Source organism: Bos grunniens, chromosome 17, assembly GCF_055505025.1.
Source record: "Bos grunniens cultivar Pamir isolate PY7600 chromosome 17, Bosgru_T2T1.0, whole genome shotgun sequence".
NCBI classification, from domain to species: Eukaryota; Metazoa; Chordata; class Mammalia; order Artiodactyla; family Bovidae; genus Bos; species Bos grunniens.
Genome location: NC_141181.1, coordinates 64,760,947 through 64,783,097, shown reverse-complemented (window position 1 = coordinate 64,783,097; position 22,151 = coordinate 64,760,947). Strand labels below are relative to the sequence as shown.

Sequence of the window (22,151 nt, the reverse complement as noted above, 5' to 3'; positions counted from 1 at the left end):
GATATAAAAGAACTCAACAACACCGTTAACCAACATGATCTAATTGCTATATAAAGAACACCCTACCCAACAATAACAGAGTAACACAGTCTTCTCCAGTGCCCAAGGAACGTTCACTGGGACCGTATCCTGGGCCATAAAACAAACCTCAACAAAGTTTTAAAACATTGAATCACACAGGGTATGTTTTCTGGTAAGAAGAGAAGCAAACTAGAAATCAATTACTGTAGGAATCAATCTCTCTAAACACTTGGAAATTAAGCAATAAAAAAAAATTTTTTTTTCCTTTGGCCACATCCTGCAGCACATGGGATCCTAGTTTCCGACCAGGGACTGAACTCGCAAACCCGGCACTGGAAGGCAGAATCTTAACCACTGGACTGCCGGGAAGTCCCAAGCAATACACTTCTAAATAATCTATCGATCAAGGAGGAAATCTCAAAGAAAATTTAAAATACACAGAACTGAATGAAAATGAAAACACAGCAAATCAAAATAAGTAGACTGCAGCTAGCACAGTGTGGAGAGGAAACTTAGAGAACTAAAGCCAATGTACAAAAAGAATTACACACCATGACTAAGTGGGAGGCATTCCGGGTATACAAGGCAAGCTCAATCTGTAAAATTAAATCACTGCATTCCACTGTGTAACACAGTAAAAAACAAAATTCATGATAGTGATTAATACAGAAAACAAGCGTTCACAATAAACACTCTCAACCTTTGGCTCTGGAAAAGGCTGTCGTGCTCACGCGAGCTCAGCTCCTGGTCGTGTCCGATTCTTTCAACCCCATGGACTGTACAGCCCGCCAGGCTCCTCTGTCCATCGGGTTTGCTAGGCAAGAATTGTGTCTGCTGCTCTGGCAGAGATTCTTTACCACTGCACCGCCTAGAAAGCCCTGTAAAAGACTGTTAAGAGGCTGCAAAGACAAGCTATAGGCCGGGGGGTGGGGGGTGGGGGGGTGGGTGTATCAACCAAGTATCTGACGAAGTTAACATCTAAAAGATATAACTCCAAACGAGTTAAAAAACAAACAATCCAAATAAAAACTGGCAAAAGACATGAACCAAAAATGTATATCCAGAGAAGACACAGATGGCCAGGGAGTGCAAGTGAGTAATGGTCAATGTCAGCAGCTGTACGGAATGCACAGACTGACACCGCAGCGAGCTGTCCGTAGGTGTGTAAACCTAGCAGCATGGCCGAAGGCGGACTTCCTGGCGGTCCAGTGATAAAAATCCACCTGCCAACGCAGGGGACACAGGCTGGACCCCTGGTCCAGGAAGACTCCACGTGCCGCGGGGCAACTGGGCCTGGCTACCACAACCACTGAAGCCTGTACGCCTAGAGCCCGAGCTCCTCCAGTGAAGCCACCACAAGGAGCCCACACACCACAGCTAGAGAGTGGCCCCCCTGCCGCAACGAGAGAAAGCAAGGGGTCCCAGCACGGCCAAGACTACATTTTTTTAAAGAAAGAAAAAAAACCAGAAACATAACCAAGAGTGGCCAGAAGGGAAAACGGGGGCACCACCAAGTGCTTGAGAAGAGGTTAAAAAATACCAGTTGCCTTTAAAATTCAACATACAACTACTGTACCACCCAACAAGTGCACCCTTAGGCATTTTTCCAGAGCAGTAAAACCTGGGTTCACACAAACACCTGTATAGGACTGTGCATAACGGCTGTGCTTCTAACACATCCGGAAAGAAGTCAGAGGTCCTTCAATGGGTGAGTGGGTAAACGAACCATCGAACACCCACGCTGTGGAAAACTACTCAGCCATGAAAAGGAACAAACTAATATACACACATACCTTGGATGAATCTTGAGGGAACTGTGCTAAGTGAAAGAAGCTCCTCCCCAAAGGTTACATACTATATGACTCCACTTATGTAATATTCTTGAAGTAATAAAACTAGAGAAGTAGGGATCAGCTTAGTGGGCGTCAGAGGTCAGGCTGTGGCTCCATCCAGGTTGCAAGAGGGGCCTGAGGTGGCAGAGCCCATCCGTGTAATGACGCTGGCAATGTTAACACAAGGGCTGGGAAACTGCACTCCGGTGCACCACTGGGGGAACCCGGATAAAGGGCACACAGGAGCTGTCTATATTATTTCTTGGAACTGCAAGGAAACCTACAATTACCTCAAAACGAAGTTTCATTTTTTAAAAACAGCTTTCAAATGAGTTAGGGTATGAGTTACATTAGGTCTATACACCAAAGGACTTCCTTGATGGTCCAGCGGCAAAGACTGCACTCCCAATGCAGGGGGCTCGGGTGTGACCCCTGGTCAGGGAACTAGATCCCACATGCCTCAACTAAGACCCAGGGCAGCCAGATAAATAATTTAAAAAAAAGTCTGGGGACTTCCCTGGTGGTTCAGTGGTTAAGAATCTGCCTGCCAATGCAGGGGACACGGGTGTGATCCCTGGTCCAGGAAGGTACCACACACGGAGGGGCAACTAAACCCACGCACCGCAACCACTGAGCCCACAATCTGCAACAAAAAAGCCACCGCAGGAAGGCCGTGCACCGCAACCAGAGAGCAGTTCCCGCAGCCAGGGAAAAGCTGCTCGCAGCAACGAAGACCCAGCACAGCCAGATAAGTAAGTATTTTTAAAAGTCTACACACTGAGACTAGGTTAGTATCTACTCTTCCAACATCTGCCACATTTCAGCAATAAATATTTCCCTCTCCAGAGATGACAGATGAATGATAATTCATTCAACTAACACTGCCATCTGACAATACACTCTTAGTAATCCAGACACTAGCTGCTGCATTAACCTGCACAGAAGAGGCTCTGTCTCAGCAGATGATGAGTGAGACCGTGGAACAGACACAGGACAAACCGGCCAACAGAACACTGGAGTGTCAGAAACAGACCCCCGCACACAGAAAGCGCATCACAGAGGGACACTGGGGCAGCCACCGAAACGGGTTCACGACCCATGACCATGAGCCCAGTGTGAACGATACTGGTTCTCACACAGCTTCAAGAGCGGCAGTTTATCAGTAACAACGTTCCTTGTGCTAGTCTGTATTAGGGGGAAAACTGCAGGCAATTCAAACGCCAGAACAACGGAGAAGCTGTGTGCTACTCACACCCTGGTGTACTGAATACACAGCAGTCAAAATGGGTAACTAGAAGGAACGTGGCGGAACCTCAGAGACACCTCTGAGTGGAAAGCACTCCCAGATTACATACTGCATGATATGCTTTCTTAAAAGCTCAGAAACAAACAAAAATATCTGCTCAGGGCTGCAGACTTAGCAGATAAAATTATACACTTGAAAAGAGAAGGAAGCAGAAGTCCATCAGGTTCAAGAAAGCAGTCACCCGGGTTTGGGGGTGTGGGGCAGTGGTGAGCATCGAGGCAGGGCAGTGGGAACGGTAGCAGCCGTCTGGACAGGCAGCATCACTGAGGAAGCCTCCCTGAGCGTGAGCAGCAGAGCAAGGGTGTGCATCTCTTTACCACCCTTCACAATTTACAGACGTGAACTGATCTGTATACAGCAAATTATACATAAACAGGGACTTGGTGGCCCAGTTGCTAAGCCTCCTCGCTCCGGGTGCAGGGGGCCCAGGTTCAACCCCTGCTCAGGGAACTGGACCTCACAGGCGGGAACTAAAACAAAAGATGACACGGATCCTGCGTGCTGCCACTAAGATAAGCCCACGACCCATAATTTTTTAAAAAATCTTTAAGCAACTGCTCATGATTGATAAATCCTGACAGGCTGAACCCACCCCATGATTACGTGACGGGCTGAAAAAGGTCAGAATGCGGTCAGGACACAAGTGTTCTAACGCCCCCCAGTTCTGTTTCCCTACCTAGACTGGAAGGCACTAGAGTGCACCTCTGGATCTCAAGTGGGCTCCCGTGACACAGCGATGTCTCAAAATCAACATTCAAGCGTGTCAACAAGTAACAACAGTGAAAGAAAAGAAGATGGTGAGAGGCGCACTGTCCTCATGAAGGCGTAGGCATGGCTCTCCAGGTCACCCCATCACTCCAACTCACCTGGGGCTGAATGTGTTCTCTGAGCACGAAGGGGTGGGGAGTCCTGGGAGTAACATCTACGCAAGCCCTCCTGTGACCACCACAGGAAGGTCAGCATTGAAATGTACAAAATCCACTGAAGAAATGTCTCTAGGATGGTTTTCGTCTAAATTTCTGATTTTTAGGCCCAAATGATGAAGATACTGTATATGGAGAGGCACTCTGGGAGTATGTACTTTAATATACAAGGACATGCATTGTAGAGACCTTTCAGAGTTCAACCAGAGCTGACAAATGCGCACACGTGCCGATCTAGTCCCGTCTCAGAACATCGCCAAGGACAAAGGACACTTCAGAGAGAGAGGTGGCCTGGCCATCGTGCAAACGCTCTGCGACAGGTCTCCTCACGCCCTGACAGCACGGCCTGGACTGGACTGGGGAGGGCGGGACAGAGAGGTGACAGAGGCGCCTGGTGGGGACCACACACGGCCCAATCACGGGAAGGGACCACAAGGTGCCGCTTCTAGTTTCAGCCATGACCACACACACAGTCGGACGTCTTCACTTCTGTTATCTGGACAGATTTCATAGCCGACTGCGAGCTTCCATAAAAACACTTGGGGTGAGAAGCGGAATTCAAACACGACAAGGCCGAGCACTTCGCGGGCCTCTCTGGAAGTTACTGACCATCACGCTCCACCAGGAGAGTCGTTACAGCAAGAACTAGAGGCTGGGATTAAGAGGACGTGGGAGGGAGTTTTGGAAACACTGGAAAAGTCCATTTCTGGACCCCAGGAAGAGGATAAAGCCAAAGGCTCTTCAGTTCACCATCACCTGCCGGATCCCATCCTGTGTGGTGGCCTGAGGTAGGGTTGGCAAGTACACACCACCAGTGGCAAGGAGACCTCTGCCCTGACCCGTCCTCCACTCTTGTAAGCAAAATACCCTCATCGAGGGTTTAATCCCTCCACTTTCGAGCCTCCCCTTCCCCTCAACAGGTAATTCTATTTCCCCGACTAAGCAAGCTAACGGCTCATTGAAAGGCCAAAGGCCAGAGCAACAGACTGCCACCAGGACAGAGTCACAGGCGGCCTGCCACCTCACATTACGCTGCAACTGTTGAACGAATAAGAGAATGGACTTCGGCACGCTTGTTTATGAAAGGCAGAAACAGTAACCACCTGCCTACCCCTGGTTGGTTCAGATGGGATGACAAACGAGACAGATATACCGAGAGAAGATATAACTACTTCACAACTTAACAGGAACGTCACCACCAGAGAGGACATTATAAGGAATCTCACACCCAGCCAAGTTAACTGAGAAACCCAGGCTACCAACCCCACATCACTAAGTGATCTCATAGCCACTGTGGCATTCGGTCTACAGACAACCTTGAAAAGTTCAAATGCTTTTAGGCCTGACTCAGACCAAAACATTTCATCAGTCCTTTTGAGTCTCCGGGTCCTCGTCTGTAAAACGAGATGGAGCTCCATCTCTTCCCCTCCAAAACTACTCCACTCTCTCCCCTCCCTGTCCTAGGACCCACCGTGTGGACCACATCCATAGGGGCTCTGGGTCTCAGGCTTCCAGCAGGATTTGCCCAGTAGGCCATGTGGCTTGTGAGGCAGAGGTAGGTCAGGGTACTTCTTGCCCACCCCACTCCCTGATGGGAACGGGGGCTACCTCCCTGGAACAAACGTCTCAACTCCTCTCAGGGGTCCTCTCCACGAACTATCTAGAAAACCAGTCACTCCATCACCTCTACAGGACTAAAGATGGACACCTAAAGGTCCTGCTACTACTAGCCCTGGGGAACCAAACCTTTGCTCCTGACTTCCCTGCCCTAGACTCAGTAGCCTCTCCATTGCTGTGCTGTGCCCAGTCTTGTCCAACTCTTTGTGACCCCACGGACAGTAGCCTGCCACGCTCCTCTGTCCATAGGATTTCTCAGCCAAGAATACTGGAGTGGGTTGCCATTTCCTTCTCCAGGGGATCCTCCTGACCCAAAGATCGTCACCACTGAGCCACCTGGGAGGCCCGGTCTCTCTACGGACCTTTACTCCAAACTCTCCTGACTTGAATGTGCCACCTATTTCCTGCTGGGATCCTGGATTACATAGGACACACCACAACCTGTACCTCCTAAGGTTACAGATTAGAAATCACATAGCTACTATTGCCAGGCCCCGAGCCCTGATGACCGTTACAACTATTCTCTGGGCGGGAACCGTTTTGTCCCAGTTTACAGAGTGGAGGATGAGAGACGTTAAAATATCGGCCCCAGCGCACGCAGGTATGGAAGAGCTACAACTGGGGCCTTAGCCTCCAGACGCTATTCCGTTTCTATTATCACCGTCACGGTCACTATTTTCCCTACCACGCCAGAGCTCCTTATCTTCGTCATTCCTACAGGCAAACAACTCTTCTTGGAGGAAAAGAATCTTATTTCTAGGCCTGGACACAGTTGACCGGTATGGCTAAGAGCGGGAGTTGCGGAGTCGATTCAAAGTTCAAAGCCTGACTCGCCACTTGCAGGAAGTGTAACGGTGAGCAAGAGAATTCCCTCCACCGGGAGCCTCAGGGTCCTCCCACAAAACGGGAAATACAGCAATTCCCTCGCCGGGTTCTGGCGAGGGTTCAATAGGATAACGCTTGCGAAGCACCTGGCGAGCAGTAAGCGCTCCGAGGACCGGAGACGCGCTGGGAAACTGAGGTTTGGAGGCCTTGGCGCTTTTTATTACCTCCGAGGACCGAGGAGGTGGGCTGGGGCCTGGGAACCCGAGGGAGAGAGCCCGCCGCCCCCGCCCACGCCCGCGCCCACCTGCTCCTCCAGCCGCTCTATCTCCAGCTGGTTCTTCTCTTCTTCGTCGTACCCCCACTCGTACTCCCCGGGGGAGCTCTCGGCCGAGGAAGCCATGGCGTACTCCTCATCTCCATCGCTCTCACTCACGCCTTCCTCCTGCTGGTCCCACTCTGGCCCCATGGTCTTGTACGTGGCGGGGGCCACGGCCCGCGATAACACCTTCCTCCTCGCCCGAGCCGCCTTAGCCTCATCCTGCTCTCCCTCAGCCTCGGGCCCGGCCTTGGGCTCAGCCTCCGCTTCAGAAGCCGATGCTGCAGCCGCCGTCGCCATCTTGGACTTTCAGAGACTCCCGGGTCCTCACTTGGCCGCCAAAGACCCGCAGTAGTAGGAGCTGCCCGCGGCGCGCGCCTGGTCAAAATCCCGCTCGTCTGCCACCTGAAGAGAAACTATGCGCCTTGGATGACATGGAAATCTCTAGATACACGAGATTCATGTTATTTTATATACTTTCAGTAGCTCTTGTTCGGAAAAGAAAGCTCACCAACAGGGCATGCCTTCCGGCACAACGTCGGACAGCACTTGGGCCCTTAGGCAGGAAGTGGAAGCCATAGAGGCAACCACGGACTGAGCGTGATGGTTGTAGTTAAGGGTTTGGCGCCATCTTGAGAAGGTCAAAAATGATTCTTGGAATAAATACCTTGCCACCTAGTCTGACCTGGCGCGTGATTCAGTCTCCCCAGCAATTGAGCCTCAAACGCGCAGAAAAGTCTTAAGTCCTCAGGGAAGGATCGATTGCACCATTAATGAGAATAACTCATTTCCCAGAGATTCCTTCTCTTTATTTAATGCCTGGCGCCTAGCACTTAAATACACGTGTGAGTTTTGATTTTTAGGATCATATTCTGCAAACCAGTATCAATAAATTACATTAATAAACATTTACTTAGAATCTCTTCATTGCTATATCTTGTGATTTAATCTGTGCCACTTTGCTTTTTAATAGAGACATAAACATATACACTTTTTAAAATCAGAGCAATGTATTCTTGCCTTTAGTTAAGCTTCTCACTTTAGAGATAGAAAAGCCTTGATGGGTCTATTTATTGCCTTGCTCCCTCATTAGCAAGCTTAATCGTGTCGTTTTGGGTTGTTTTCCCAAAGCACCCTAAGTAGATACTCAACACAAGATTTGCTCAATGGATTTAGAACTGTCCTTGAATTAGTACAAAAAAGATCGAGGTTTACAAAGACGCTATCTTTCACCTAGGAGCACACAGCCAGTTAGGAGCAGAAACGAGATTCTAACTCAGGACTGTTCAAGTCAGAATCCCAACTGGGCCCCTCTGCGCAACCTAGGGCAAGTTACTAAACCGTTCTGATCCTCAAATTCCTAAACTGCAAAATAGAGCCAAGAAGGGTGGACTGATTGATCCTCTGCGCCGAATTAGCGGGGGGGGGGGGGGGGGGGGGGGGGGGGGAGCTTTGTGAACGCAAAGCTGGGTCCCAATTTCCAGCTCAAGGATCCTCAAGATTCAGAACCCAGCTAGGTGGACTAGCCCTCAAGTGATTTCAAACCTTGAGGCTCCGCGCCCCGGGAACAAAACGGGGACACGTGAACGCAGCGGGAAAGCGCAGGCGCAAGGTCGCCGGGACGTTAGAGGGTGCGCGCTCCCAGCTGGGAGCCGACTCGCGCACGCGCCCCTCCCCTCGGCCGCGCGCTCCACCTGCGCAAGCGCAAGCCCGCAAGATGGCGGCGGCTGGAGCGGGCCGTCTGAGGCGGGCGGCGTCGGCCCTGTTGCTCCGGGCCCCGCGCCTGCCCGCCCGGGAGCTCTCAGCTCCCGTTCGGCTCTATCACAAAAAGGTAAGAGCGGCTGGGGGGTCCGCACCGGGCGGGGCGGGGCGGGAGTGTGACGACTACCCAGAGAACTTAGGGGTCCTAGCGGAGGCCCAGCCTAGTGACCCTCCCGGCTCTGCGCGGCCCTGGAACCCCGACTGCAGCCCAGGGCCCTGGCCGCCCCCAACTCTGGATGGAGGGGCCCTCCTCTCAAGATGCCGCCTCGAGTGACTCCCTGGCTGCGCTGGGGCAACTAACCGCGCCTGAAACAAAAATGACAGCTCCGCTAGCCTAGCGGCAGCTGCCCTCAATCTGAAACATCCCTCCAGCCTTTAAACCTCCCGACTGCCCAGGAAGCAGGGTCCTGCTCTGTCCGGGCTAGTCGGACACACAGCGGCCGAGTGACCTTGGGCAAGTCACTGCCCCGCGCTCGTCAGATGGGGTCTGGGCAGCGCCCCCGTACGCGAGACCATTGCCTGCGGAGTCCTGGGCAGGACGCTTGGCACAGGGAGGCCACTGAGGATTGATGTTAGTGTTGCAGGAGCTCAGAGCCTCCGAGTGGACATGGACGTGTAACCCACAGTCGTCACGTTTTTGTGTTTGTTTTGGCTTGGGGGTGGTGGGATGCTGTGAGTTAAGAGACAGGTTGGGTAGTGGGGAGCCACATGAGACGTCTCACTCGGGAACCGGTTAACTACAAAAAGAATGCGGTAAATCAACCCCGGGGCAGAAAGTCCAGATTGGATATTATCTTACAGATCCTTGGACTTGGAAGTCAAAATCCGTGGTCGGATAGGTCGGGGGAAGGGGACTGGAAGCTCGGAATACTTAACGACTAACTGGGAAACAAACGCAAGGTTGTTAAAGCCTCGAGTGTGCCAGTTTGAATAGATGTCTACTCTGTTCTGGCTTCCAAGCGTTTGCGCACAGACCTCACTCCCCGCGGACCCAGGGCTGTGTGTTGTTGACAGTACACGCGGAATGACCTGGCGCGCGCAGCCTTTCCGCCACCAGGGCGCGCTGCGGCACCGCGGATTTCAGGGCCCCGAAACACAGTCATGGTTACTATTTATCAGTGTACACAGATGGCCGTATTCCATAGCCTTGTTAGTCCCGTAACAGTCTCCTTGAGGCTTCTGGAAAGTCCTTCCCTTTCTGGACCATACATACGTATAGTTTTTTGAATAGTAATCATTCTTTTGAGAATGGATTTTGTTCCGAAATTACAAAAGTGCTGTTTGAGCCCAACTCTGTGACTTGGGTGGTTAGAGGTCAAGTAATTATTTGTGGTTCAAAACCCCACAGAATTAAGACATGATTTTGCTGATTTTTCTCCAGGATCCCCATATGTCTTAAATCCAGCCCAAGTGAAATTTGGTATTAGGTGATGGCCTGCCAGGTCCAGCTTGCTGACTTGAAGGAGCTTGTCATCAAAGTCGGGGAGATGAACAGCAAAAAAGAGTGACTGTGATTTGTCTTCACTCTCATTTCAGGTTGTTGATCATTATGAAAATCCCCGAAACGTGGGGTCCCTTGACAAGACATCTAAAAATGTTGGGACTGGATTGGTGGGGGCTCCAGCGTGTGGTGATGTCATGAAATTACAGGTATCCCTGGTTTCCATCTTTACTGGTGGTAACGGTTACCCCTTTGCTTGTACAGTGCTCTGTATTTGACAGAGCATTTACACGTCCGGCATTGCCTCTGGTCCCCATCTTGATTCCTGTGAGGTGGGATAAGTCAGTGTTACAAATGATTCCAACAGGGGCTGAATCCTAGTCCTCCTGGTAAACTGTGCTGACCCCTTCTGACAGAATAAACAGATCTCACGTTCATACTCACTGTATCAGTTAGCAATCCCCAGAGGGATAGGAAATGCGATAAATCAAACTCTGCCTGCCCCCACTTTGGAAGCGCCTGGCACTCTGGTAAACCATAGCTTTCTCCACATCTCCTTCGTCACCGTGGTGGGAAGCTGGCCAGACGGCTTCATGCCTATCTTGGAAAACAGAAACAAGACAGGAGGGAACCCGCTACATGCAGTTTGACGTCAAAGGAAAAAGCACTAACCGGTGGCCTTTACTGCCAACTCTCGCAGTGTTTTAAGATGCGCACTGGCCCAGCAGCTGGGAAGCCAGAAGTCAGGCTTGGGAGTGGGAGGAGACTGGGCAGGAGCCATACTTTTTGGCTGACCTTTGCCAGCGAGGCCCGTATAATTCTGTATAGTTGTTCCTGCTTGCAGCTTTTCATTGCTGAACTCTTTGAAACAGAGGGGCCTCCATAATCAAAGCCCAAACTTTTAAGTATGGAAAGCAGGACCAAAGCTCTTAGGAAGTGCCCTGTGGGCCTCCCTGAGTGCCAGGTTATGCAGGCAGCACCAGAAGCCTGCTAACTCCTGCCTCTTTTCTAGATTCAAGTGGATGAAAAGGGGAAGATCGTGGACGCCAGGTTTAAAACATTTGGCTGTGGTTCTGCCATCGCCTCTAGCTCGTTAGCCACCGAATGGGTAAAGGGGAAGACGGTAAGGCTCCTGAAAACTAGAACCTGCCTCTTGGTTAAGGGAAGGGTTTAAACAAACACTATAATTTTTTTCTAAATATTCCAAGGATTTTCTTTTTAATTTCGCTTACCCAGATTTTTATCAAATTCTTCTCCACATTGGGAATTATGGATAATCTTAACTTTTTTTAGTTTGGGGTTTTCTGTTGTTGTTGACCATTTTTATTTGTTTGAGGGTTTTGGTGATGTTTTAACTAAATCAAAAAAAGGTGCCCACCTACCCCTTGAACACAACAGAAGTGGAGAGAAATCTTTGGCTTTCTCCAAGGTCACAGATATTATCATTTCTTAGAAGTCTACGTCTGCTAGGGGGTGGGTGTACCATGGTTTGTTTTGTTTATTCCTTCCCATCCAGTTTCAGGAAGGATTGCAGGTGGCTTACAAGGATTCATGAGATAACAGACTAGCCTTTCAAAAGTCCCGTCCTCGTTAAAACCTCTCAGTAAAGCCAGACTGTAAGTGCTCGTCCTTGCAGCCCCAACAGCCAAAGTTTAGCAAGCTGAGTCACGGAGGCCTGTGCCGGGCAGCTCTACAGCCAGGCCGCCTGCCAGGCCACGTGCCACCAGCCCCCTGTGACTCAGGGCCTCCTGGCCGGCAGGCTCCTCAGAGCCAGGAAGCAAAGACCTAGCTTGTGCTGGCCAATCTGTCCGGAACGATCCTCAGGGGAGGAGGGCATGAGGAGACAGGACACCTCAGAAAGTGGGGAGAGGGCCTTTCTCTGACCTTGAGAGCCTCCCATCTGAGTTTGCAGGAACAGAACTTGAAGCTTAATTCAGTTGAGTTAGCAGACTTGGAAGACTGGGAGACAGGCTGGGAAAATGCTTTCCTTAAGCCAGCAGGTCGTATTCCACAGAGGCCTGCCTCCTGCTCTGCCCTCGGCTTGAGACAAACTCCAGGCATCCTTTCAGTCCACCTGGAGGTGAAAAGTCCTCCTACAGGCAGGGGATGAGCCCCAAGGTCTCCTCCCAGGAGCTGTCTATGCTGCTGGCCCTGGCCCCGCCCACCTCCCTGACACCATCCAGCTCGTAGAATCGATGGACGTCAGAGAAGCTCATAGTCACACAACCAACGCAGGAAATCACTGCCTTTCGGCAAACAGGTTCGAGGGGACTTCCTGGTGGTCAAGTGGTTAAGACTCGGTGCTTCCACTATAGGGAACGCAGGTTCAGTCCCTGGTTGGGAACTATGCTCCCTCGTGCCATTTGGCCAAGAAAAAAAAGGCTGGAGTTTCTGGCCTCAAGCAGATCCCTCCGAGACTCCCCAGGCTCTGCTACTGGCTGAGACAGTGTCTCTGCAGGCCGGGCTCACCCCAGCCCAGCAATGTTTGCTCTTCAGTTCCACCAGACAGCATCACTAAAACTGCCCATCTGTCCTGTCTGCCTCTCAGGTGGAGGAAGCCTTGACCATCAAAAACACAGACATCGCCAAGGAGCTGTGCCTCCCGCCTGTGAAACTGCACTGCTCCAGTACGTGTCGCCTCCAGCATGCCAACAGGCTTGGACTGGGGGTGGGGGTGGTATTGGGGGTTTTCCATAATGGTATCCACGTGCATTTGGACAGGGGAATGGTGAGTCCTTTGGGGTCGTGGAATCCACCTTTATAACCTCTGAGGGTTAGAGCTCGGGTTGTCTTCACAGCCTCCAGAAGGTCGGGGCCCCAGGCGGGTGCTGTGGGTTGGGCATCATGCAGAGCTGGTCGCAGCCTCACTTCTGACCTTTTGGAATATCCTCCAGTCGTGTCATCACCTCCCCCTCACAGAGCAGCAAATGAGGGCTCAGGTTCAAGCGGCCCAGCCTCACAGCTCCTCAGGGAAGGGCCAGAGTCTAAAGCCCAGACTTTGATTCCGTATCTGTGCTGTTCCCACCCCACGGTGGTGAAGTTGGCACCAGTGAAAGAGAAAATGCGGCTTCCAACATAATCCCATCTGCCGTGCGTTTTATCGTTTCCTTTCCAGAGGCCGTTACTCTCAGGGTCTGCGTCTGTGTATATGGGATGACTCAGCCCAGCTGTGCAGTAGCCCCCTCTTCACTGTCCTGAGAGAAAGCCCAGATGCTGAAGGCTTTTACTTGGCTTTCCCGTTCAGTCTAAAGCCTTAAAAATCTCACCCTTCTAGGGGAAGGAGGGAATGAGACACAGTAGCCTTAACTAAGTGATGGAGGTTTACTGACCAAATTAGTTAAAAATCAGCAGAGAGCCAGGCCTCCTGCCAGGGCAGGACTCATAGGGCAAGACGTGTGTGCTGGGGCCTGGATGGAGGTCTGCTGAGACCCAAGTTCTTTCCACTTGAGCTGGAGTCTCAAATACCCAAGAATAAAGGCCGTAGCTTGTAAACATTTTCATGTGGTTTCAGAGAAACCCCTGCCTTTTCATCAGGCCTTCATGGGCGCTGGAACTTGAGCCAGTGTTCTCAGCCATCACTCCAGCTCTCTCAATGTTTGTTTCCCCCAAAGCCTCCCTTTTAATACCGACTCCAAAATAAAAGCTGCCGAACTTGGGATCACTAGAGTGAGCCGGCAAATGCCATCCCACCCCCAGACTGCCGCGACCCAAGTTATGCCAGCCAACATCACCGACATCCACCGCGCTTTCCCGACTCCACGTGAGCAGCTGAGAACTAACATCTGTTGTGTCCTTTCCCCCCCGCCCCCGCAGTGCTCCAGACACTATGTATACAGCCCTCACCCTACCCCAGCGAGAGGCTGAGTAACGTAGAATCCCAGGTTTGTGCCCCAAGTCTGTCCCCAGAGCCGCCCCAAGGGAGTGGCTCAGGAAACGGCCAGATGGCTCCTGACCCTGCACCCTGGCGAGGTGACTGTCAAGCCCGTCCCAGCACCACTGTCTCGGCTCTTAAAGATGTAGAAACTTACAGGCTGTGTTTTGTTCCGTTAACCTGCAGTGCTGGCTGAAGACGCCATCAAGGCCGCCCTGGCTGATTACAAACTGAAACAAGAACCCAAAACAGGAGAGGCCGAGAAGAAATGAGTGCCTGGTGATGGATGCCTCAAAGGGCCCACAGGCTGCCAGCGTCCCCAGCCACGCGGTCACATGGGTGTTCAGAAGCCCTCGCACTACAATAAAAGCGCTCTGAGATCACACAACCTTTGCTGCTCACGTTGCGAATCTAACTCAAGCAAAATACACAGCCTAGTTGTTCTGAACCCTGGGGTTTCCTGCAGCTCACTTTCATCGCCTTAACCTCGTGTGTGTCTGTACCTCGCGTGTGTCTATTTCGATTTATGTGTATGACCCCAAAACTGAAGTTAGTAGCGAAGTCTCAGGTTTGGGTAGTCGTGAAGTGCACAATATCTAATTCTACCTGAATCTTTTGAGGGAAGATTACCAATAGAAAGCCTTGGTAAGATTATTTGGTAGGACCAAATAAACTACACGTACTGTACATAAAACAGATTTTGCATCTATATAATAAAGCAATGTTGTAAGACAGTGTCTCTGGTAAGCCTTGTCACTGGGGCCCCTCCCTCCCTTCACAGGACTGCCTTCAGCCCCACGGGGTTCATTCGCAGATGCTAGATGGGGTGACGACCGAGGCTCCTCTCCAGGCAAGCTGGGTGGCAAAGACCACGCGTGGAGGTCTTCACAAAGCCAACGTCAGTACTGTCTTCTGAAACAAGGGGGAGGGGAAAGGACATGGCCATCACTCTTCATTGTTCTTTACAAAATAACAGGTTGACAACTCAGAGTGACTCCAAGATTCTTTTTGTAACTTCCCTGGTTTCTGAAATCTGAGAAACTCTGGCTTGGACTCTACCCTAAAGCTATGGACCGAAAACAGATAGAGGCCTGAAGAATGAGCTTTAAATATCAGTTTCTAGGTCCAGGTTCTGCTCCAGGTCTGGCCAGGCAGTTCCAATATGTGACTTTGTTTTTAACTTTTTATTTAATGGAGTATGGCACCCCACTCCAGTACTCTTGCCTAGAAAATACCATGGATGGAGGAGCCTGGTGGGCTTCCGTCTATGGGGTCGCACAGAGTCAGACACGACTGAAGCAACTTAGCAGCAGCAGCAGCAGCAGTGACTTAGCAGCAATAGCAGCAGCCAATTAACAATGTTGTGATAGCTTCAGGTGGACAGCAGAGGCCCTCAGCCATACAAATACACGTATCCATTCTCCCCCATATATCCATTCTCCCCCATGCCCTCTCTCATCCAGGCTGCCACACAACGTTGAGCAGAGTTCCCTGTGCTATACAGCATGCCCTTGTTAGTTATCCAATTTAAATATAGCAATGTGTACATGTCCATCCCAAACTCCTTACTTGTCCCTTTCCCTATCCTTTCCCCCACCAGCAGCCGTAAGTTTGTTCCAATACCCAACTCTTGAGAACCTCTTGGGTAGTTTTGTGTGGAGGCGATGAACCAAGCCATCAGGAAGAAACCTCTTTGGTCCACACCTGCACAGCTGTGATACTTAAGTAGTTCATTCTGAACAGTCTGTATGTGTACAGTGATCTAAAGTTTTAAAACATCCACCTCTGACTCAGGGACAAATAACAGCCTCATCTCTGTCCGCCTATCCCATCTGCCCCCAGGGTAGACAGGCGATGGGTGGGGGGTCATGCAGAGATGCCCTCGGTCACGCAGCAGCTCAAAGCCCCACTAAAGGAGGTCCAATGGTCTAGTGAAAACATGACCTCAAAATGCCAGCTAAGACTCAGATCTCCAACTTCAAAAGTAAGATGTCCTGACTTTCAGGCATAGGCTAGCTCTGTCTTCTCTTAAATATACCTCCTTTGTTTAAAAAAAAAAAAAAAATGAAACGAAACTCCTCTGCGTTCTGGGGAAGGGCATGGAACTTCAAAGGCCCTTCCCCTGCACCCGGCGGGGAAGGCCACAGAGCAAGGCCTTCATCAGAACCTCAAATTACAGCAGCCGGGTGGAACCACGTCACGTTGTCCCGTGTGGCGTGTCCTGCGGTTTAATCCACGGTCCCTGTAGGCTGCGCTTGTGTCTTCAGTATATGTGGCCGCCCTGCAATTCCCCACCACTGTTCTTTGTGACTTTTTTAAAACGAGACATTTTTGTCCCAGTTACACCCTTTGAGAGCCGAGCCTAAATTCTACACATCAGAAGCTGTTCGTAACAGCCACGGCGATAGCCCAAACCTCAAAATATGTGGTCATGTAGCTGAAAGAGAAGAACATTCGGGTTGAACTTCCATGAGAGACTGTCCTTGGCCCAGACACAGCTAGTCTGAACCACAGGGGGGCACCATGTCCCCGTGGGCGAACTCAAGTCTTGAGATCTTGACATCCCAAGAATCTTCGCGTCTCCACGTAAACTCTTCCACGGGAGATCCCAACATGTAAGTGACAAGCTCTGTGCACTCTTGCGTCGGGCCAGGCCCTCATGTTTGTAATCCCCTCCATCCTCAGGACAGCCCTCTGGGGCGGGCATCGTTTCAAAGAAGCAAACTGGCTTGGGAGGTCAGCTACTCCCGGCCACGAGGCTGGGTGTGGGCTGGGCGACCTCAGAAGCCGTGATCCTTCTGCCCTGTTTCTCCCCGCAGAACTGACGCCACCGGAGGCTCCCCTGTGCCTTGAGCATCAGCGGGAGGTGACCCCCAACACAGAGCGAGCCCTAATCCATTCATTTGGCCAACTTGCCACCAAGCACTGTGCCTGGCCCCAGCCGTGCCTCAGTCATCCGGGAGCCCAATTTAACCCCAACATCTGATTAAATCTGATGCTTTGCGGGTAGGGCCTGGGCACGGACGTTTTCCCAAAGCTCCCCGGGAGTTTAGCAGAATGCAGCCCTGAGAGAGAACCACCATGGAGTGCTCTGCACTTTGCCAAGCAGTTTGCTGAAATTATTTCCGTGGAGGCTGACGCTCCTATGAGAAGGGGTCCCTTTCCAACTCTCTCTCCGCCCCTCCCACCTCATGCATCTGCCTTGGTCTGGGACTCTATCATCTCTCTCCTGGCCTCCCCACGGGCCTCCCTGCCTCCAGCCTCACTGCTGGAATCCAGTCCCCACTCTGACCCTGTCCCTCCTCTTGAAACCTGTCCCTGGCTCCCTATCACCCTTCAAACACATCCAAACTTCCTACTACACCAATCCATCTCTTTGATCCAGGCCCACCAAACCTTCCTTTCAGCCCTGTGCTGCTCCCCCGACTAGGAAGGCCCCAGCCAGGCACCCTCCCTTAACTTCCACTCAGCCTGGGAGCCTCATCTCAGACACTGCCTCCGCAGGGAAGCCGATCCCGACTCCCCCAGGCTGAGCTAGGCACCATTGCTGCTCCCAGAGTGCCTGCCCTTCCCTGATCCTTCCCTCATCCTTCCCTGATCCTTCCCTGGTCCCATGCATATTACGGATGGTTTTTGTACTCTGCTCTTGCCTTGTCTTTCTGTATCATTACTCAGAAACTTGAGTCTTTTTTAAATAATTTTTTTCATATTTAATAGGTAATATACTTTTTTTAAATTCAGGACTTTCCTGGGAATCCAATGGTTAAGAATCCACCTGCTAAAGCAGGGGACATCTGTTCAATCCCTCATCTGGAGAGATCCTACATGCCGTGGGGCAACCAAGCCCGAGCTCTAGAGCCCACAAGCCACACAACTACTGAGCCTGAGCACTCCAGAGCCTGTGCTCCGCACCAAGAGGAGCCACTGCAATGAGAAGCCCTGCACCATGGCTGGAGAGCGGCCCCAGCTCGCTGCAGCTGGAGAAAGCCCAGGCGCAGCAGAGAAGGCCCAGTGCCAACAAGAATAAACAAATAAAAATGTAAAAAATAGTAATAATAAATATAATTAACTAATTCAAACAGCCTGAAAAGGAACAGAATGATATATAAGCTTCCTTACCACCCCTACGAATTCCCCAGTCTCCCTCCTCATAGGCAATCTCTGGTATTTGTTTCTTAGCTGTCTTTCCAGAAATTTCCAAAGCATATCCACATAAACATGTGGATATGCTACCACATGTTTATGTAGCATACTACACATACTTCTGTATCTTTCTATTTTCCTCTTAACCATATTTCTCCATTTCAATTCCTGTAGACCGACCTCATTAACAGCTACCCAGGATTCCATGTAGGATGGTTCATAATTTAGCCTTCTATTGATGACAGTAATATCAATTTATGGCTTCCCTGAAAGTGAAAGAGGAGAGTGAAAAGGTTGGCTTAAAGCTCAACATTCAGAAAACCAAGATCATGGCATCTGGTCCCATCACTTCATGGGAAATAGATGGGGAAACAGTGTCAGACTATTTTTTGGGGCTCCAAAATCACTGCAGATGGTGACTGCAGCCATGAAATTAAAAGACACTTACTCCTTAGAAGGAAAGTTATGACCAACCTAGATAGCATATTCAAAAGCAGAGACATTACTTTGCCAACAAAGGTCCATCTAGTCAAGGCTATAGTTTTTCCAGTGGTCATGTATGGATGTGAGAGTTGGACTATGAAGAAAGCTGAGCACTGAAGGATTGATGCTTTTGAACTGTGGTGTTGGAGAAGACTCTTGAGAGTCCCTTGGACTGCAAGGAGATCCAATCAGTCCATCCTAAAGGAGATCAGTCCTGGGTGTTCATTGGAAGGACTGATGCTGAAGCTGAAACTCCAATACTTTGGCCACCTCATGCGAAGAGCTGACTCATTGGAAAAGACCCTGATGCTGGGAGGGATTGGGGGCAGGAGGAGAAGGGGACAACAGAGGATTACATGGTTGGATGACATCACCAACTGGATGGACATGGGTTTGTGTAGACTCCGGCAGTTGGTGATGGACAGGGAGGCCTGGTGTGCTGCGGTTCATGGGGTCGCAAAGAGTCAGACACGACTAAGAGACTAAACTGAACTGGTGGCTTAGTGGTAAAGAATCCCCCTGCCAATGCGGGAGATGCAGGAGATGGAAGTTCAATCCTTGAGTCGGGAAGATCCCCTGGAGAAGAAAATGGCAACCCACTCCAGTAGAAATCCCATGGACAGATGAGCCTAGCAGGCTACAGGCCATGGGGTTGCAAAGAGTCTGACACAACTTAGCAACTAAACAACAAATGTCCATCATGGGACCCAGCCTCTGGCCCAGCTCTTGTCTTACTAGGGGCTTCATGAACGCCTATTTAGTGAACGGATGGAGAGAGGAAGGATGTGTGAGCAGATGGACAGGTAGATGGAGGGGGTGGGTGGAGGGTGTGTGAGTGGATCGATAGATGGGTGGATGGATGAAGGACAGATGGAGAAACAGAGGCTCAGAAAGCTGAAATGACTTTCCTCAGATAGCACAGCGAGGAAGTGGTAGGTTAGAGCTCCAGCTGTGGTCCTCTGCCCACCTCCCACCCCCTTCAAAGCACCACACCGTGGCTATGACCACATCTGTAGTCTAACCTTTCCTAGATGTTATTCCTGGATTCCAGCCACTTGGGACCACATCAAAATGCACTTTTACAACTTCCCATTAAGCACTGTCCTGCCAAAACTGGCTATCTGTATCATGGAGTCTTCTTAAAAAGCCAAGCAATGAGAGGTGATCAAGGCCCCTTGAACTTGAGACAAGAAGGGAGCAGACTCTGTGTCCATCTTTGTGATGGGACAGAAGATTTCCGGGTCCCACTGAATCTTGGCAGAGTTGGGGGACCCTGTGGATGAGCTCCAGCCCCAACCAGAAGATGGATGTGAGTACCTCTCTCATTGGTGGCTTTGTGGCCTGTCTGCTTGCTTCCTCCATCCCTCAAGATGACATCAGCTAAGCCTTCAAGGAGGGCTCCCCAGAGAAGACCTTCTCCATCCAGGGAGCAGCAGCAGGACAGAGCAGGGTGAGCTCAGAGCCTTGGAGTCAGAAACAGTGGGTTCAAATTCTGCCTAGCCCTGTGTGACCCTGAACAAGAGACCTCAACCATCCCAAGTCTCCATTCATTCATCTGCAAAATGGGATAACAGTGTGACCTACCTGGTCTGGTTGACGTGACCATTAAATGAGATGAAGCGTGTGAAGCTCGTGACACATAATGTTCATTGTTACGGTCACACGGCTCTTTAGCCCCAGAGATACACCCGGCACAGTTGCTGGGCATTTTAAATAGATGAGCTCATTTACTCTGCGCAGAAATCCTAAAATTCTATGATCATCCCATTTTACAGATGAAGAAACTAAAAGGTAAAGGCATGTGTCTGAGGTCACAGAGTCAGGACGTGGCCGCAGCGGGGCTCCAGCCCGAGATCTCAACCCGTGACTGGCCTATTCTCTCTTACGGCCATTATTATTACTGTTAACATCAGTCTTATTACCATGACTCGTAGCAATGGTTACTATTACTACCATTGTTACCACTGCTGTTATTACTATTTTTAAAATACTACAAGGAATTCCCTGCGATTCAGTGGTTAGGACTCGGCACTTTCACTGCTGGGGCCCAGGTTTGATCCCTGGTCAGGGTATTATGATCCCACAAGCCATGGCAAAAGACTAGAGTGACACGAAATAAAAATTAATAAAGTAAAATAAAATACTATAACTTCAGGCTTCCAACCTATGGTCCTTAGGATGAGCCCTCACAGCATGGCCTCCAAAGTTACACAAGTTGTAGTCTGCCTGCCCCTGTGCAGGGGACACACAGACGTGACTTCTGTCACACGTGGCTTGACAGGCAAGCTCACTCCACTGTACTTGGTCAGCCACAGAGCACAGCTACTCCCAAGGCCCGGCCTCAAATACCACCGGCACCCTCCCTGCCCAGCTATCTTTGGAAAGTCCTGTTGGGCACTCCAGCCTGTGGCCTCACCTCAGAGAAGCCCACATCCCAGAATAACTCTGGAGGCCCCCCGGGTGAGGACAACGCTTGATGCCCTGGAGCTGCTGGTGCAAAAAAGGTCCCGGGGGCCTCCATCCCCCCCGCCCCACCGCTGGGGCCTCAGGCTGCTGGAGCAGAGGAAGCCCCAGTGGGGAAGTCAGGCTGGACCCCCCTCCCCACCAAACACCTCTCCACCATGCACAGCCCCTTTGAGCAGGACCACAGGATATGAGGAAATAACCTTGGATGGGGATCTGGGGACTTGGGTTCTAATCCCAGCTCTGTCATGATCTCTCTATGTGACCTTAAGCAGGTACTTAACCTCCCTGAACTTTGATTTCCCTTCCTGAAAAATCAGCAGAATACTAGCTCCTAAGTGATAGATTTGTTGTAGGGATTAAAAGAAGGATCACAAGTGGAAAAAAAAAAAAAAACACATTACCAGGAATGCAATAAGCACTCAATGAATGTTAGCCATCATCATCACCCCCATCAACACCACCATTGTCATCCCCATCACTATTATCATCACCCCCATCATCAACACCATCACCCCCATCATCACCATCATCATCACCATCACCACCATCCCCATCTTCATCTCATCATCCCCATCATCATCCCATCAACCCCAACATCACCATCACCCCCATCCCCATCATCATGAAAGGTTACTGCTGAATCACGCAAAGATGCTGGGATTCTTGGGCCTCCGGAGAAGAATTCAATCCAGGGCCAGAGATGAGGCTTGATCGCTCAGAGCTTTCGTGTAATAAAGTTTTATTAAAGTATAAAGGAGATAGAGAAAGCTTCTGACATAGACATCAGAAGGGGGTAGAAAAAGTACCCCCTTGCTAGTGTTAGCAATGGAGTTATATACTCTCCAATGAATCCAAAGAATGTCTGGAGGTTGTAAAGATCTCACCAGACCTACTGCCATAATTTATATTTTAAGATAACAGGATTAGCTAGAAGGCTTAGTCCAGAGAATGCTCAAAGAATGCTCCAACTACCGCACAATTGCACTCATCTCACATGCTAGTAAAGTAATGCTCAAAATTCTCCAAGCCAGGCTTCAGCAATACATGAACTGTGAACTTCCAGATGTTCAAGCTGGTTTTAGAAAAGGCAGAGGAACCAGAGATCAAATTGCCAACATCTGCTGGATCATCAAAAAAGCAAGAGAG

General features: G+C 50.5%; 2 protein-coding genes and 1 long non-coding RNA gene across 7 annotated transcripts in view; 2 read left to right on the top strand and 1 right to left on the bottom strand.

Moving 5' to 3' along the window:
- Positions 1-7,159, bottom strand: part of SART3 (spliceosome associated factor 3, U4/U6 recycling protein) — a 41,118-nt gene extending 33,959 nt beyond the window's left edge. For all 4 annotated transcript variants that reach the window (XM_086348469.1, XM_086348466.1, XM_086348468.1 and 1 more), the window contains exon 1: positions 6,829-7,159. Coding sequence is in view for 2 of the 4 variants with exons in the window: in XM_086348466.1 (XP_086204592.1) it covers positions 6,829-7,140 (312 nt within the window). In the remaining 2 variants the exon portion in view is untranslated. The remainder of the gene's footprint in view (positions 1-6,828) is intronic.
- Positions 7,160-8,546: 1,387 nt separating this feature from the next.
- Positions 8,547-14,647, top strand: ISCU (iron-sulfur cluster assembly enzyme). 2 transcript variants are annotated; one of them, XM_086348473.1, is made up of 5 exons: positions 8,547-8,671; positions 10,138-10,251; positions 11,055-11,165; positions 12,591-12,669; positions 14,100-14,647. In XM_086348473.1, exons 1-5 carry the CDS (start codon positions 8,558-8,560, stop codon positions 14,183-14,185), a joined length of 504 nt encoding a protein of 167 aa, XP_086204599.1. In that variant the 5' UTR covers positions 8,547-8,557; the 3' UTR covers positions 14,186-14,647. The 2 variants fall into 2 exon arrangements, with proteins under 2 accessions (XP_086204599.1, XP_086204600.1); XM_086348474.1 differs by lacking the exon at positions 11,055-11,165.
- A 1,758-nt stretch (positions 14,648-16,405) lies between these two features.
- LOC147355652 (uncharacterized) lies at positions 16,406-17,992 on the top strand. Its single transcript, XR_015144705.1, has 2 exons — positions 16,406-16,528; positions 17,655-17,992. It is a non-coding gene; the product is annotated as an uncharacterized LOC147355652 (long non-coding RNA).
- The last annotated feature ends 4,159 nt before the right edge of the window (positions 17,993-22,151 follow it).